At 40.0% G+C, this 16950-nt stretch overlaps 4 protein-coding genes across 10 annotated transcripts in view; 1 reads left to right on the top strand and 3 right to left on the bottom strand.

Moving 5' to 3' along the window:
• Window positions 1-52: 52 nt before the first annotated feature.
• On the bottom strand, window positions 53-2757 carry LOC147173429 (uncharacterized). Its single transcript, XM_086076972.1, has 8 exons — window positions 2671-2757; window positions 1915-2088; window positions 1663-1841; window positions 1505-1598; window positions 934-1003; window positions 803-839; window positions 671-734; window positions 53-326 (listed from the first exon to the last, which is right to left on the bottom strand). The coding sequence occupies exons 1-8, from the start codon at window positions 2689-2691 to the stop codon at window positions 150-152; spliced, it is 816 nt and encodes a 271-aa protein (XP_085933098.1). The 5' UTR covers window positions 2692-2757; the 3' UTR covers window positions 53-149.
• A 1050-nt stretch (window positions 2758-3807) lies between these two features.
• ppil3 (peptidylprolyl isomerase (cyclophilin)-like 3) lies at window positions 3808-6144 on the bottom strand. The gene is made up of 6 exons (XM_086075752.1): window positions 6013-6144; window positions 5762-5836; window positions 5430-5523; window positions 5262-5329; window positions 4532-4650; window positions 3808-4442 (listed from the first exon to the last, which is right to left on the bottom strand). Exons 1-6 carry the CDS (start codon window positions 6013-6015, stop codon window positions 4316-4318), a joined length of 486 nt encoding a protein of 161 aa, XP_085931878.1. The 5' UTR covers window positions 6016-6144; the 3' UTR covers window positions 3808-4315.
• Window positions 5769-15764, bottom strand: LOC147173427 (volume-regulated anion channel subunit LRRC8A). Of its 5 annotated transcripts, none has more exons than XM_086075744.1 (5): window positions 15614-15764; window positions 15001-15132; window positions 10169-12287; window positions 8438-8747; window positions 5769-5836 (listed from the first exon to the last, which is right to left on the bottom strand). In XM_086075744.1, exons 3-4 carry the CDS (start codon window positions 12278-12280, stop codon window positions 8472-8474), a joined length of 2388 nt encoding a protein of 795 aa, XP_085931870.1. In that variant the 5' UTR covers window positions 12281-12287; window positions 15001-15132; window positions 15614-15764; the 3' UTR covers window positions 5769-5836; window positions 8438-8471. The 5 variants fall into 5 exon arrangements, with proteins under 5 accessions (XP_085931870.1, XP_085931871.1, XP_085931872.1 ...); XM_086075745.1 differs by lacking the exon at window positions 5769-5836 and adding an exon at window positions 6035-6154; XM_086075746.1 differs by lacking the exon at window positions 5769-5836 and adding an exon at window positions 13117-13164 and having other exon boundaries at window positions 6625-8747.
• hscb (HscB mitochondrial iron-sulfur cluster cochaperone) overlaps window positions 15471-16950 on the top strand; it is a 35767-nt gene continuing 34287 nt past the window's right edge. Inside the window, exon 1 of one of the 3 annotated variants that reach the window (XM_086075748.1) lies at window positions 15471-16232. In XM_086075748.1, the coding sequence (XP_085931874.1) occupies window positions 15826-16232 (407 nt within the window). In that variant the 5' untranslated portion in view covers window positions 15471-15825. The remainder of the gene's footprint in view (window positions 16233-16950) is intronic. The other 2 variants (XM_086075751.1, XM_086075750.1) reach the window with 2 other exon arrangements.

The following is a 16950-nucleotide window of genomic DNA, read 5'->3' as shown; positions in this document are numbered from 1 at the left end:
AGAAAAGATCAAACCATTTTCATCTTCTGAGTCAGAATCGTCGAAATCACACTTGTTTTGCTTTGCGGATTTTAATGACAGAAGATCTTTAATGATCGACACGGTAAGACAGTGGCTTCCGACATTTCATCAATGCCATATTGCACCTGCTAATTTCTTACAGTGATTTCTGATGGACCCATAATGCGGCGGCCCCCATCGATGGGGAGGTTGACTCCGGTAATGAAACTAGCGGCATCCGATGCCAGAAAGGCGATGCCGCGGGCCACCTCGTCCACGTCGCCCGCTCGGCCAAGTGCGTGAGTCTCCTTGCAGCTTTCAAAGCACTGAAAGGAGTAAAGAAAAGAGTGCATATATAATATATTTATTGAACAAATTATGGATAAAAAAAATTTACCCATCCACTTGACCCAACTTTCTGGGTTGTTTTATACAAAGTGACCCAATTTTGGGGTTGTTTTACACTAAATTGGGTCAAATTGACCCAAGTAGAGGATCGGTCCATTTTGAGCCATAGTTTGGTTATTTTTGACTCAACTGTTTTTAGAGTGTACCGTATAATACCTATTGTGGTTCCACTGTGAATTGTTAAAACAACTTTTTTATGCTTCTTACAACATGACTAGATCATGCGTGGTTTAAAAAGCAACATAAGTGCCTGTGTCTTTACCTGAGCATTTTGCTTCTCGTCCATCCCTGCTCTCTTGAACACCTCTGTGACTATTATACCAGGGCTGTGGAATTAAAACACGCAGTGGTTTAAAACGTGTCTTCTGCAGGGATGTGGATGAAGAAAACATACCACACAGAGTTGACTCTAACTTGCTTTGCTGCCAGTTCTGAAATTAAAAGCATATACAGTAGTGTCAAACATTTTTGCCTTTCTTTTTTGGTGCATCGTTAGAGTGACGCTCGATAAATTGATTGACTCACCCAGAGCGACACAACGAGTGAATTGGTCAATGGCGGATTTGGACATACAATAAGCCAGGGCACTCGCGGACTGCAACGACAACAACGGATTAAAACAGTTCTCAAGTCGGGCTGATCAAAGTCCAACTCGGCCTAATTGTGGCCTGCAGCTCTTTATTTTATTTTAATAGCTTAATCAGGGACGAGCAAATACAGTCTAAAAGTGGCGCCTTGATTCATTTCAAAATGTAAATAAATAAATAAATTAATAAGTGTTATTTTGTTGTTTAACCAAACAAAAAATAATTTTTAAAAAATGCTGATAAAATTAAGAATGAATGCAAAAAATATGTGAATCCGCATGTGCCAACCTGTGAATATGCACTGTAGTTTTAAGTTAAAGCAAATTTTATATCTGTTCTAAATGTACAATAAAAAAAAAATTTTCTAGGTTTTCATACTTTTGTTAAAAAAAAGTGGGAACAAAATGTTAAATAGAAATAATTCAAACGTCGATAGCCGTCAATGGCAGCGAATGAGGAAAATTATTTCATGAGGCGAGTAGAGATTCCGCCCTTGAGAAGATCCTTACCGATAGCTGACTAGCGATGCTGGATACGTTGACGATGCAGCCTTTGGTCTTGATCAGGTGAGGCACACAGAGTTGGGTCAGCTGGTACACAGATCTAGAAAACAAATACCAATTAGAACCACCTCCAACAGCGACTACATCTCCATGACGACGCCCACCTGACATTGACGTTCATGACCCTGTCGTACGTTGCCAGGTCTGACGTCTCGATGCCGCCCATAGCCAGAATGCCGGCGTTGTTCACCAGGACGTCCAGTCGGCCGAAGCGCGCGATGACTTCCTCTACCGTCCTCTTCACTGTGTCCTCGTCTGTCAGGTCACCGGGCACGAGCAAGGGCTACACAGTGTATACAAATCATAACTAGCTACATTGAAAGACCTTACTAACAGGCATCTGTACACATCGATACCTGAGTTCCTGCGCCGCAATCTGCACACTCCTTGGCCACTTTCTTCAGATTATCCACATCTCTGCCATTGAGAGCCAGAACTGCCCCCAGTTTAGCAAACAGGACGGACGTACCTGCACCGATACCTGAGCTTGCACCCGTGATCAGGGTCACTTTGCCCTTCAGGGAAGACACCTGGAACAGATTAATGGGCATTTCCATTTGTTTTAATAGGAAAACTTCATATATATATAATATTTTTGGGACAGTTTTTACACAATTTCCATACAAAAAAGCAGTGACTGGGACTCAGCATATAGTGTAAAGTAGTGATGGGGAAATGAAGCTTCTAGAAGCACTTGCGATATTTTTTAACTCCTCTAGATGGTGCTCTTGGTTGAAAGGATAGTGCAATGGACATTGACGAAATGTTCACTAATCTAATCTGAATGTGTGGTGTGATGACAAAATTCATGTTCCAGCCCGATAATAAAGTTTGAACGGATGCACGTATTTTAAATACAAATCATTCACGTCCATGTATTTATGGTAAAATTTCATTTTGAAATTTGTCCATACTGCGCGTTGTTTAATACAGCGTCTTAACAGATATTGTGTTTTTGTTGTTGTTGTTTTTTAACTGCCAAGTAGCTAGCAGGTGCCCACTCATGCAATATACTTTCAGGAATAATAATAATAATATAAATAAATAAAAAACTGTAAAACGTGGATGAAGATTAGAAACATACATTATATTGAATCCAAAGGCGAACTTACTTTTAAAGCGTCGGCTGACATTTTCCGTGTCAGGTTGTGCGGTCAATCCACTTTACAGACTGACGGGATCTCACTCAACAGTTTTTTTTTTCCATTAACAAACTTTATTAAACATGCAGATGATAGCAAACAAATGTCACTTTTGTAGAATGTAATTTGCTGCACATAACGATGGAAAGTATACTGTAATGAAATAGAGCCTAGTATTCCACTTGAATTGGAGCCGGGGGATGTTTGATAAAATAAATAAATGCTATCCCAGTGTTAATATCAACAAATCTACAGTATTTGTAAGCATAGTTGGACTTGGAAGACGGTGAACGTGTGCAGTGTTTTGGACTGGTGTTAATAAATCCCACCACTGTGTGTAAAAAAGTGGCTGCTAATAATAGTCTTAAAAAAGTTTTAAACCGGAGTTAGACCTTGAAGAGTGTGTGTGTCTGGAGCGCCGTGTCCACCATTGATGACAGTCTTCATTTTTACAGTGCATCTTTATATAAGACACCTTTGGTATTGTGTGATCCATAAACAAACTGATAATAAAATTCAAACTGCCCACCTTAAAAAAAAAAAAAAAAAAAGACCCAAATGACCCATCAACTTTCCAGTGAAGTTGTTGATAAAGTGACATCATTGAGTATGTACTTTGTATAGTATGTCTTCAGCTCACCCGTTGAACCGTGTATAGAAATGGAAGGGATGTTTTGCTTGACCGGTTGCAGTGTTTTGCTGAAATCTAACGTTCAAATACTTTTCAAAAAGTGTATTTTAATAACAGAGATGGCAAACGTACATTGTTTTCCACATATAAACACTTAAACAAAAAGAAAAGAAAAGCTGCTTTTAACATTGGAACAGAACATACATTTATCATAAATCATTTTGCTCTACCAATACTTTTTTCCACCTTATAGAACACTAAAACTTCAATCAATCAATATCTTAACCATGGTTGACTTTACCGCTCGCTATTGGAGGCTCAAAAAGTAGACTAGGCTATATCTTGACAACGAAAGGAGAAAAAAATAGAAATGACAGTTAGCTTAAGTACAAAGTCAGCAGAAACATATTCAAGTTAAGTACATTAACAAATTACATTTTCTAACTTCCCACCGCTGGATAATAATGACAAAAAAGTCATTTCATTATATTTTATTTCGTTTAAAAAAAAAAATCATGTTCAAATGCAGTTTAAAAAAATCAAAAATGAAACTAGGAGATGCTCTTTTACTACTTTATTTTCCTAAACAATCTAATATTCACAATTAAGTGATACTTTACAATTTTCAGCAGTAAAAAGTGAATACATTTAAATTAACAGCTTAAAAAAAAAAAAAAAGCATGTTCCCATTTGCTGGTGACTGAAAATGACATCATGCGTTGAGGGCTCAGGTATCAACCAATCACGGCTCAACTTGTTAAACCTTAGGTAAACTCTGACTGGCTGTTACACCTGAGAAAAGAATAGTAACATAAACAATCTCAAGTTGACTGAAAATTAAATGCCGAATGATGAAAACATCGACAGGCGCCCCTTGACGAATGATGGATTGACTATTGCATTGCGGTTCGACTTGCAATATTGACCATGAAGGACGGTCTAAATTAATTGACGCGCCTACCTCTGCACAAAATATGACACTTTCTACAAAGCAAAAGGGTTGGCGTGAATGGTTACATCTTTAATCCGAGTTTCAGTCAATGGTCGGAACGTCTTTTCGTGCACGGGGAGTTTCTCCAGCTCATCCAGAGCTTCCAAGCCATCGATAATCCTAGAGGGGGAAAAACACACACGTGAGCTGACATTAAATATGCATTTGTATATACTTAGAAGTTAACTGCCATTATGTACTGCACATACTTTCCAAACACCGTATACTTCATGTCCAGGTGAGGCTGTTTGGCATAGGTGAAGAAAAACTGGGAGCCATTCGTATTCGATCCGTTGTTAGCCATGGAGACCACTCCTCTAACATTATGCTGAAACAAACAAAAGAGGCTTTTACACTTTTTTTTCTCTCTTGGAAATGAATTATCTCGGTCTTATTTTTTAAAGTCATTTTTCACTTACTAATGTATTAGTAAAACATTATGGCAGCTAGCGCAAAACGCTAACAGCAGTCTACACCTTTACTCTGTGCTCCTTGTAGAACATTGCACACAGATGGACTCAAAACTGAAGTCGAAGAAGATCCAAATAAAAGTATTTTGCTCATGAAAGGAACATCAAGCCAAAGTTGAAACCGGTCCTGGGGCTAAACATCCCTTAACAGAAGAAAATATTTCTGCTTTACGTTATAGTCTCATCATTCTTATTGCTCTTCTCGTCTCACGTCATCCGTACCCCCCAAATTGTCATAAGAATAAAGAATAGCAAAGAAACTCAAAAAGCCAAAGGTAAAAGCAAAATGCAGTCGCAGAGTTAATCCTTTGAAGCTGGCTGAAACTGAGGTGCGAGCGAGGAAAAGTTAAGTGTGAAAAGTTGGGTAAAACTCCAAATTGCATCAGCTTCAAGGCGTCTGACCTTCCATGTACCACTGCGGTGAAAAGTTGAAAAGGGGAAAAAAAGGAGGGGGGGGGGGGGTACTTACTTTTAAATGTTCACTGAACTCATCTTCAAAATTGCGTCCCCATATGCTTGTTCCTCCTTTCCCGGTGCCTGTGTGATTTTTGTATCCAGTACATAAGAACAAGTCACACAAACGCTTAGACCATGACCATACTGGCATTGGAACAATTAATTCAACGTGGTTTTCTACCTGTCGGGTCTCCAGTTTGCACCATGAAGCCTTTAATGTTTCGGTGGAAGATGCATCCTTTGTAGAAACCGCTCGCACACAGGGCGAGGAAGTTCTAAAATTAAATATATTAGTGGTTTTAGTCCGTTTTTGTTAGGGCTGGACATGTAATTGAATTCGAATCGACATCGCAATGTAGTAGAATGGAAATAGTATCAAGTACACGTTTACATATTTTTTGTCATGAAAGATTAAAAGGCGAAGTGATAAAGCCATAGATTTGTTCGCATTAGTGTTGTAATCTGACGTGATTTAATGACTATGTTTTACGCCTCATCATCAATTTTACTTACCTCACACGTTTTCGGTGCGCGTTCACAAAATATTTCAATTTTGAAGTCTCCCAAATCTGTGTGAAGGGTAACAGCCTGCACACATACACAACACCAAAGAACAAAACATTACACTAATATCAGTCATTATGGCCCGTGAGTCCAAAACCAAACCAGAAATGATTTGTTAACAACACACATACAATGAAGGCATATACTCATATAGATACTGTTTCGTACTCCTAAAGTAAAAACGACGGGGGGAAAGTTACCATTTTAAACGTTGCGACTGTGAATACGTGAGTTAGCGAAATAAGTCCGTGTGGATGCAACGACTGAGCAGAGGAAGGTTCCGAGACGTTTGTTGCCCGGTCTTGTGGAGGATCTCGGTTTCCGCCCCAGCATACGACATTTCTAGCAACAAGAAGGCAAACTCATTTGTTTGTTGTTTTATTTTCTTAATATTTATGGCCTATAATGGTTTTCGTTAGAAACATTTTAACTATGATTTTATTACTGCGTTAAGGCTATCTCTGGTTTAGCGAGATTACGTACCAATTCGTGGCTGTCGTATGAACAGGGAATGCCTTCTATCGTTTACGTTGCCTGAAGTCAGCACAACAGCCACACACAACAAACTTTGTAAACTAAAACATTTGGTTACCAGTGATATAACACCAACTAAATTATGAGTGGTTATGCACGTCTCGATTACATATGAAAAATGCTGCAGTTGAGTGTGGTCTTGTATCACTTTGTCACTACTCTCAAGGCTGTCAAATAGATAAAACTTTCTCGTAAAACAAATGTGTGGAAAACCACTCAATTAATTTTGTTGCCCTGCCTAGATCAAGGAAAAATAACGATGGCATCAATATTTCAGTCATTAGACGAGTCACAATTTATTTTATTTGCAAAAGATTTGTATTTGATTGTTTTTTTAATTTCACACATCCATGGCTCTCACTCTCGAACCCAAACAATTATATTAGGAAATATCTAAACATAAGTTTGCAAAGTAATAACAGTTATACGCTATTTAATCATAGAAAAGGAGCACAGCTTACACCACAATGGTTCTCATTAATCAATGAGCTGTTTCCAGTTAGCTCCGATTAATGATCAATGCATTACAAAACATTTACAATAAAATACACAAGTGTTGCTCTGTTTCAGCCATGTTTTTTTTTTTTTTTAAGCCAAGTAGTCTTCCACATGAGCTTTAATAGGTGGTCAAGAATACAAAGTATTAGACTCGCAATGGTAAAACACAACAGTACATAAACACAGGAGTGAATTGGAGTTAAGGCAAGTGGCCGGCGCACAGCTGTTTAATAGAAACATGCCTCCCTAATTGTTTCTTTTCGTTTCACAGGTACACGACTTATGGTATAGTTTTTAATAGACAAAAAGTACATTTGCTCCACTTTATCAAAGTAATTGTGCGTATCAGGTGAACATCTGTGCAGAAAGCTGCAATCAGATATACATAAAAGTGACAAGACTCCTCAACATTGCATGAGCATGTGTTGATTGGGGTGAATTACGTTGACCTTGGTATGTAAGCTTGTTTTGCAATGTTGGTATCATTTGATAATATACCCGCAAAACCCTCCTCTATTCCGAACAGGATTTAGACCAGTGGTGGGGAAGATTCTCCCCACATTAGGTGACCGTTTCATTTCACTTATGAAAAAAAAAGAAAAAAAGTTTCTTGTAAATTGTGAGCAGCCGAGGTATTTCATCACTGTTCCTCTGAGGTTTGTTTTTAGAATTGCATGATGGACTGGCTCAAACACTGGTCGGTCACGTTTCCCACATCTAGACCAAACAAGCTATTACTACACATACAGTCTTTAGAGGACCCTCTGACATGCACTTTCATCACACATCTCCTCATATATTACACATTTTGTCATATATTAATCAATTTGGATCACACCATTCAGTCAAAATTTTCTAAATATATATATATATATTTTTTACAGTATATGCTTACAGGCTTGGAATTTAGTACTAGTATGGGCAAATAAAAGAAAAACCAAGACAAGTAAATCCAGGTAACATGGAGCTGGCACACAATATTTTTGATTCAAACTTAAATGATTGTCAACTTGACGGCGTAGTTTGTACGGTTGTAAATATATGCAACATATAACATGAAATAATGAGCTTGACGTTCAAATATTTTGTTCTGCTTCATAAAGTCTTTCAAAAAGAGTCAACTCCAAGATTCCAACACTAAGTCCGCTGGTTTGGATACTAGGGCTTAATACAAAACAAAGACCATGCAGGGTCACCTTGGCATCTCAGTGGCTTGCTGACATAACACGTCCAATAATACAGACGAATGTCCTCTTTTAGTGTTTGTGAACTATATATGTATAGAAAAAAGCTCCGTATAGTTGGCCCGATCATTTTGCATACTTCAAATTCGCCACAATTATTGAGATGCATAAAATGTAAACAAACATCGCAATGGCACGGCTTCTTCAATTCCCCTTTGGGATCAATAAAGTGTTCTGGTATTATTGCTAAATAGCCTGATGATGGGTCGGACTCAGTGTACGTCCAAAAACCAGTTGGGAAGCTAAGCAGTAAAAGAACAATTGTGCCAAACTGGCGAACACATTCCCTTCCTTATTGGCTGTACATGACGCCATCCCATCTCGGGGTTGCTTCTGTGACTGGCCTTACCAGTTAGCGAGTATCCATTAACTCGCGGCTGCGTTCAAATCTGCTCCTTGTCCGTCCGCCACAACTGTTCTTTGACTTCGGTGGGAAGGGTGTTGAAGAGGTCCTCCTCCACAACGAGACCAGTTCTCTTTAGCTGCCGGCACTCTGCCAGCTCCACCGGCAGACACTCCAGACGGTTGCCTCTCAGCTCGAGTTGCGTCAGTCCCGTCAGCTCGCCGAAGCGTGACGGCAGAGACTGCAGGCAGTTGTTGCCCAGGTTCAAAGTGCGCAGTTTCTTGCACTGGAACAGCTCATTGGGCAGGCTCTCGATCTTCATGGATGGATGGAAGGGGAAAACGTTACAATTAGATGGTGAAAGCAGAACGGTGTTGTTGCAGGCCAATTGTTTGTGCGTTCTATGCGGCCCTACCAGTCTAAATATGGTATTTTGGTTAGTAGAATATAAATTAAGCAGTAAAAAAAAAAAATCAATATCAGAAGGCGGCCATTTTGACACTTGCTGTCGACTGAAGATGACATCAAAGTTGCTCAGGTCTCAGGTAACGGCTAATCACAGCTCAGCTTCAGAAAACAGGTGAGCTGTGATTGGTCGTTGCCTGAGCCCTGAGTAACTGTGATGTCATCTCCAGTCGACAGCAAGGTTATTTTAGTTAACGAAATAACGAAAAGTAAAATTCAAAAAACATTTTCGTTAACAAAATAAAATAAAAACAAAAATGCTCTTTAAAAAAAACGAAAGCTAACTGAAACTACATTTTATGTTTTCAAACTAATTATAATTAGAGCGAAAATTCCTTCATTTTAGTCTTTGATCATTAATTTAATACATTTTGCATTTGGGGTTGATTTTTTAATGTGATTCTAAGTATATTTATTTTGATATTAACCAGAATGTTTGAATGTGTCACTCACAAGTGAAATCATCTAGCAGCGGCTCGCCTGCGTTTTCATTTAACTCAGCTGAAATGCGATGCTAGGTAAGAGAAGAAATGCGTTACTTTTTTTCATTTTACCATGGTGTTTATTAAATATTGCACACAGTGAAACACTTAAAAAAATGTAAAAAAAGAAAAGAAAAATAATACTGAAACAAAGCATTTAAAAAACTGATAAAACCGCTGTGAAAATGAATTCAAACTAACTAAATTTAAAACAAAACAAAATTCAGAACGAAATAAAAACGAACTAAAATGAAAAATTCAAAAACTATGATAACCTTGGTCGACAGCAAGTGGCAAAATGGCCGTCTTCTGATATTGATAAAAACGGCTAGATTTTAGCTAGATAACTCATATTCCACATATGTAATATTAGTCAGAATGTCTGTTTAGACTAGTGAGGTCACATATAACATATTGTTGTCAAGAAATGTTGAAGGTTGACTTCTCCTTGAAGTGAAATTTAACACATCTTTTAATGTCTGGTTTTGTTTTGACTGCAGGTAAAAGTTGGATGGCTAGATCTGTTATGCAACTCGTGTGAACTGGAATAGTTTTTTTTATCCTTCAATTACGCTTCTGCATTTTGCTCCAATGGAACTGATAAAACTCTACAATAACACCCACGAGACGGCACTGTATCTAAATCCGCCCTACAGTGAAACACAGACCTGCACACCAATGAAAGCGGAACCGATTATATTATGGCGGGAGCCTTTTCAATCAAAATGAAAATAGTGACTCGAACCCGACAGCCGAAACAGGCAGGTTCAATGACAGGTCATATACTCACTCTATTGGCAGTCACAGCAAGGTACTGAAGGTTCTGCAGGGAGCCGATGTCAGCTGGGATATTGGTTAAATTGTTATGGCTCAGGTCCAGAAAGCGAAGCTTGCGACAATAAAACAACTGGCCGGGAATCTTCTCAATCTTGTTTCGGTTCAGGTACAGCTTCTCTAAATTGATCAGGGTGCCAATCTGAATGGGAATGTAGGCGATCTGATTATACCAGAGTTTAAGGCAGACCAGCCTGTGCAGGTGCTGGAAACTGATGATCTCCTCGATGGTCTTCAGGTTGTTGTCCTTCAAATCGATCTCCTGTAAATTGTGCAAGCTGAAGATGGAGTGCGGTATGCGCTCCAGATCGCAGCGGATCAGCTCCAGTTCGGTCAGATTGACCATTTTCTTCAGGCTGTTGAGCACCATCAGCTTGGTGCCTTCGTTGTTGACGGACAGCTTCTGAAGGTGCATGCCCACATCGGTCACCACCTGAGGCAGCTTGGTGAGATTGCTCTTCAAGCGAAGAACCTTGAGCCGTTTCAGCTCCCTCAGCCCGTCGATGACGATGTAGCGGTTGTTCTCAGCGCTGAGATTCCCGGTGAGGTGAAGCTCACTGAGATTCTTCAAACTATAAATCCATAAAGGAATCTCTTTGATATCCGTGAATTTGATGTGCAGCGACTTCAAATTCTCCCGCAAAAAAGCCAACGCCGGCGCTTCGATTTTTGCCGGGGTGTGGTAAAGCCACATCTCCCGCAGGTTGACGAGCTGAGCGATTATCGGCGGGATGGTCACATCCGGTATCAGCTCCAGTTTGAGAACCTCCAACTCCATCAGGTCGAATACCGTGTCTGGAATTCCGCTGAGCATGAAAAGGTGCAGCTCCAGCTTCTCTTGAGAGTTCTTGGTTATCCTCTGCCTGAGCTTGTCCAGCGTCCACTCATTGTTGAGGTTGAGCTGCCTCAGTTTGTTTTCGCTGACTTCTGAGAGGAACACGGCAAAGCGCTTGGAGTATAGCGGGTCGTACTGATCGATCATATGCAGCATGAACGCAAAGTCGTTCTTCACGTCGGGTATGTCGCTGTATCGGCTCTCTTCTCGTATCGACTCAAAGGAATACTTCTTGAGGGAGTGTCGCAACATCCAGCACAGCGTATACATGCAGATGAAGCCATACACGACTACTAAGCTGATGTAAAAGCAGGCCAAGATCTTAAAAAGCGTAGCCAGCGGATGAGCGCAGCGATACACGCTGTAACCCGTCAGACTCTCGATATCGACATTACAGTCCACGCTGAACTTGATATCGTTCACGTAATACCCTGTATAGCAGATGATCAAAATGAATTTGATGACCTTGATGATAGTCTGTCGGATGTACAGCCTGTACACGATGTCGCCTTCTTCCACATGGATCCGGAACTTCTTGACTTTTTCAAAGAGAGCCTTCGCCTGTTCACCTTCCTTCTTATCCAAAACCCCCGTCTCGGTTCGGTCGACAATGCCCTGCTCGAGGCGCGACTTTGTTCTCTGGAGCATCGGAACGCTGGCTTCCACGTCTTCGCTGATAACCGACTCCTTGTGCTCCATCGAGCCGTTCATTTTCATCGGTTTCGGGTCACTTTCTTCAACCACCGTCTCGGACAGGGCCCTGGTGGTCCATGGCGAGTCGAAGCACTTTAGCAAGATGGACACAAAATGCTCCAGTTTGGAGCTCGTGCGGGGAAACTTAAACCAAAAGTTGCTGCAGGCTAAGAAAATAAGGGTATGTAGTAACACCAGGTAAGGGAAATACTTGGCAAACCAGTGCAATCTAGTCTCGTAGCACACGGCGTCTACATAGTTATACTGGTGGCGGTCCAAATCGTACTGGATTCCTTTGGGCTCCCATGAAAACGGTGTGGTGAATGATGAATTTAGGTTCTTCTTGCAGGTCTGATCGACCACCCACTTGCAGGGCAAGCAGATCATCTTGTCCTGGGTGACCTGCAGAGTCCCACCGAACACCGAGATCATGAGCATAACGATGGAAATGTAGTCCGTGAACACGTCCCACCATGGTTTCAGGATGCGGTAGGCTGGCTGTGTGTCCACAAAGTACCGCAGTTCCGTGATGGGGATCATGGTTTATCTGTGAGAGAAAAAAAAAGCACAGATTTGAGCAAACAAGTATAATGAGAATGAAATGCTTGGCTGTGGCTCAGCTCGTAGAGCGGGGATATGGATTTCACGTCATAAATATTGTTTCCACTTGTTACTTGGAAGAACTGTGCACATGTATTTCTCACCGATTGTTCAATTTTTCTTAAAAGGTTTGACAGAAACGAGTCACAAAATGTGATCAATTGAGAACTGCTCAATTGGACGACTGTGTGAAAATGAGCTTCGGGCCTTTTCTGACAAAGTGCTCGTTCATATACTTTAGTCTAATGGATATGATGCTTTTGTTTTAACAGGTCCAATTAATCTTTGAAATGGGGTGCCATACTGCATGTGGGCTTTTGAGCCAAAACTCATCAGTCAATTAAATATGAAGTGCAATTTTCTGCGTCTTCTTATAGTCTTTCAATCATTTATATGTGCATAAATCAAAAGAAAATAATCCCATTTTCACAGTTAGGGTTCTTGGCATAGACCCCAAAAACAACCACCACATTTTTAGCAGCGATGGAATTAAGTAATCCAGTGGTGGTGGGGCATTTATTATATCTATTACCTAATTATCCTTTATTGACTATGGAGAAAATCAACAATCAGTTCAAGGATTGTTACAATATCTGTATTTTCAAGACATTTTCCATATACTAAATTATGCAAGTATTAGCATTTATATGCAGCATTTAAACTCAAGAACGCATTATTTTGGGTATATATTTTTTTAGCTGGTTCAACTTATTTTGCTAGCCAAATCTAAAAAATAATAAAAAATCTTCATGTAATAAAATACAATGAAGGATCACCTTTTTGCATTTTTATTTCCTCCGGAACCTATCTTCTTCAGGTGTCTGCTGAAAACAACAACAACTTTACAAAATGTCGGCATATTTTTGGGCTTTCTGTAACACCATAAGGTGCCACAAGATGGCACTGAATAACTGTATAGTAGGCAAGTAGTAATTGGTGTAAACGAAACATGCTAAAATGTTTTATAATTTAAGAACACTGGTATGTTGAAAATGTTAGGGAGAGTTTTTTCCATACAAGTTTTTGTTTTACATGATATTGTAAGATGAATTTGAAATGATAAAGTTTTTTGGAATCACGGTTTGTGGTACAATTACAGTTTAAACTATTAATATATGCAATAATATATTTTAAAAAATTGCGGCTGCCAATAACTCAGAGTTTCATGCAGTTCACGGTTGAGTTTACTGCATAATGGTGCTGAGCCATTTAGTCAGTTATTCACCATATTCTTCACACATCATGTCATCGTGTCATTAAAAAGTGTACTTTAGACTGCAGCAACATAAGCTGCTAGGCTGCATTTCTTTCACTCATGCATAAATTCATGACTGCATCGCTACTTTAACAGATTAAAAACACAACTGAACGAGCATCATATTCCTGTCAAGTGATCCCACAGAAATGATGGCAATATTTGTTTGTGTTATTGGCAATATCTGAGACATTTGAAGAGACAATTTGATTATGATTAAACATAATCTTTGATAATAATAATAATAATAATAATGTTTTTACGCTGTAAAATCTCATTTAAGAGGATTCATCGACAAGCAGACACCCTGGTGTTAAAAACAGTTCCGCTTGGTGGAGTTGTGCCATTGACAGGTGTTTCATAATCTTTTTTTCAGTTAGGGCACATATTTATTTACGAAAATCTCATAATCAAGTACCAAAGAGAGAAAAAAGTTTAGATAGTGAAATAATGATGATCTCGTCTCAATCCTTTGCTCTGAAAGTCAACGGTGTTTAAAACGTGTTTTATTGTTTTCACGCATTGCAGTGGAAAAAAAGTTAAAATGTTACTTAAAGCATTGCCTACGCAGAAAACATTTTATGATGCTGACCATTGCACTCTGGGGCATTATAATTACAATTACATTTCAATTGCTTCATCATTTTGAGCATCACCAGCATCACATAATAGATCTTAGACATTCAACTCTACATAAAAAAAACAACCTTTGGTATTAGCTTCTGATGTGCAAATAATACAAATAATAATAATGATAAATGAACATACGATTATTCAAAAGCATTAGAAAAAGAAAATCGATTCTACTTACACATCTGTAAAAAGCAATAAGTCCACCCGCTTGCAGTGAACAACATTCCGCGTCAGCTCTTTAGCCAATATTGCCCATCAGTGTTCCCAACCTGCCCCTGGCTTGGCGTGTGTGCGGCACGCCCAGCTTGTAAGCTTGATAAGGGACTCCTCTAAAGATGATGTTCCGTTTTGGCACGATTAACCCAAACAACGCGACGGCCAGAGGAGCCACCTCTCTCGCAAGCTCTCTATTCTTAGCCATTTCCGTTAATAATACCCAGAGTATTGTCTGTGGGGGCCTTGAGAAGCACCTCCCTCGACCTTCAGTCGCAGAGATCCTGTTTACCTTATAGAAAGTGCTGTCTCCAACCAGTTGCCTCTCCGGGATACTCTACTGTCACCTTTTCCCTCACCTCCCCAACACACCTACACTTAGACAATAAGAAGCCGGCGCTGGCGGTCATCGCGGGCGTCTACTTTGTTCGGAAACTATAAAGTCGAGGACACCAAGTCTGCGTCGTGGGCCAAAAAGCAAATTGATACTGGCTCAGCTTCAGAGCTCCTTATTTTCTACTCGCATCACACATGCCTGTGGTACAATTGTGTAACTTACCGGATTCACTATGTTATCTGGGCTCCAGTGCCTGTTGCTGTTGATGTTGGTGATGGATGAGCAGCTTTCTGCGAGTCCATGAGCGTTCATGGACCATCGCCACTCTCATTGCCATGAGCTTCTGTGTGAATTCTAAATTAAAAAAATAAAATAACAAAAATATACACAGGGTGATTCATCATTCGATATGTTTAGCTTGTGTGAGAATAAAATGTAGAGGAAAAAACAATTCACGTAGTTTGAGTGGGGGGAATGTAATTAACCTTAATTAATGAGAAGTAAAACATCGGCAACATTAGTACGAATGGGATTTGTCAAACATGGCTTACTGAACTAGAAGATATTAATTAAAGAATAAAACATTTGGATTTGCAAAATAGATTTGAGCCTTTTTGGGGGGACATAGTACACGTGTATGTAATACGCGGTCTACTTAACACGAACGTCTTCAGCGCACCAGCCTTGCGTGCTGTTAGCCAGCCAGCTAGCTACATGTTTACCACCCGGCTCTTTGTGTCATCTGGTCGAACTTGAATTGGGGGGGAAAAACGCCACGGAGATGTGAGCGGGGCGACGGCAAGTTGTGAGAAAACAGCTTGAAGTGTCGACTTACTGTGTTTGAAGGCGTGTGTTTAAATCCAGAGCCACTGGAAGGGTATATTTGCCTTTTCGTGGCTAGGGCAGCTAATGCTAATAGCAATAGCCGCTGTTTTCCGAGCACAATCCAGACGCTTCAGCCATGGACCGTCACCGCCTACCGATAGGTGGCAGTATGTGACGTTTTATTAAACGTAGAAGAAGACGCCGCTTCCTGGAGATGCTTATATGTTTGTATTTGTTTGCAAAACAACTTCCAATAGGGTGTTTTTTAGAACTCCCAAAATGGTGTCATTGAACATTTTGCGAACGGTTGGCTCATTCCGGATGCTGCCGCTCGCAAGCCGGCTCGCGACGAGTCGACCGGCAGCTTTCAAAGTTGTTGCATGTCCAGCCAACTGTTTGGTTGTGGGTTTAGCAAAGGACACGTGGAGCAGCAAGACGACACTCGGAACCATTGGGACTTTCTACTTCAGGAGCGTCACGTCAATCAGGAGTTACAGCACATGCAATGTCCAAATGAACTGTTGGAAGTGTAAAGAACCTTTAGACGAAAGCCCTACATTCTTCTGCTCGTCCTGTAAAGTAGTCCAGCCTCCTGATGAGGGAGTATCCTTCTTCAGCATCATGGACTGGTGAGCATCTTACAACCTTCATGTCATACATAACATACATAATCAATCAGCTTTGGTTACGGACTCGAGGTTCAGCAATAGACAAGAAGACACACAGTACAAATATTCAAAAGTGTATGCACATTTACAAAAAAATCAAACAAACAAGCATTTTAAAAGAGGCAGCTGTTACTAACTAGCACAGAGGTTCTCAAGCTGGGATCCAGGAATCCATGAGCCATAACTTGCGGCATGCCAAAATAATTGTCCAATAAATTATTAAGTCATATTACAAAAGTGCATATGTTCAACAATAAACAGTCTCAATAAATTAATTCATTTCAAGCTCTCTTTTTTTTTTGAGTTGCACAGTTAAGGCAACCACCTTGGCAAAATATTTGTAATGTAAATATGAATATATTGCAAAGTACGACTAGCCTGTGTTATGCAACTGCACAGCTATGGTGCAATTACATTGTTAGAAAATTGAATATAGACTCCTACCGCTATTTAGACCAAATTGTAACACATAACAGATGTTTAGAATAGAGCGTGGATGGAAACCGCTGATGCTTTATTAAACAAGCGTTTACGAAATACAGTTCTTAGCCAACCTGCTGATGACACGAACTGACGCCGTAACTTTACAGACACAGTGGCTAACACTAAAGCTAGTTAACAGCCAGTTGACTGAACACCCTCATTTGTTCACTTCCCGGTCACTCAACAAGCCAGGCAG

Source organism: Leptonotus elevatus, chromosome 5, assembly GCF_054856555.1.
Source record: "Leptonotus elevatus isolate MCC_2025b chromosome 5, RoL_Lele_1.0, whole genome shotgun sequence".
Lineage (NCBI taxonomy): Eukaryota > Metazoa > Chordata > Actinopteri > Syngnathiformes > Syngnathidae > Leptonotus > Leptonotus elevatus.
This window is presented reverse-complemented; position numbering and strand designations above follow the sequence as displayed.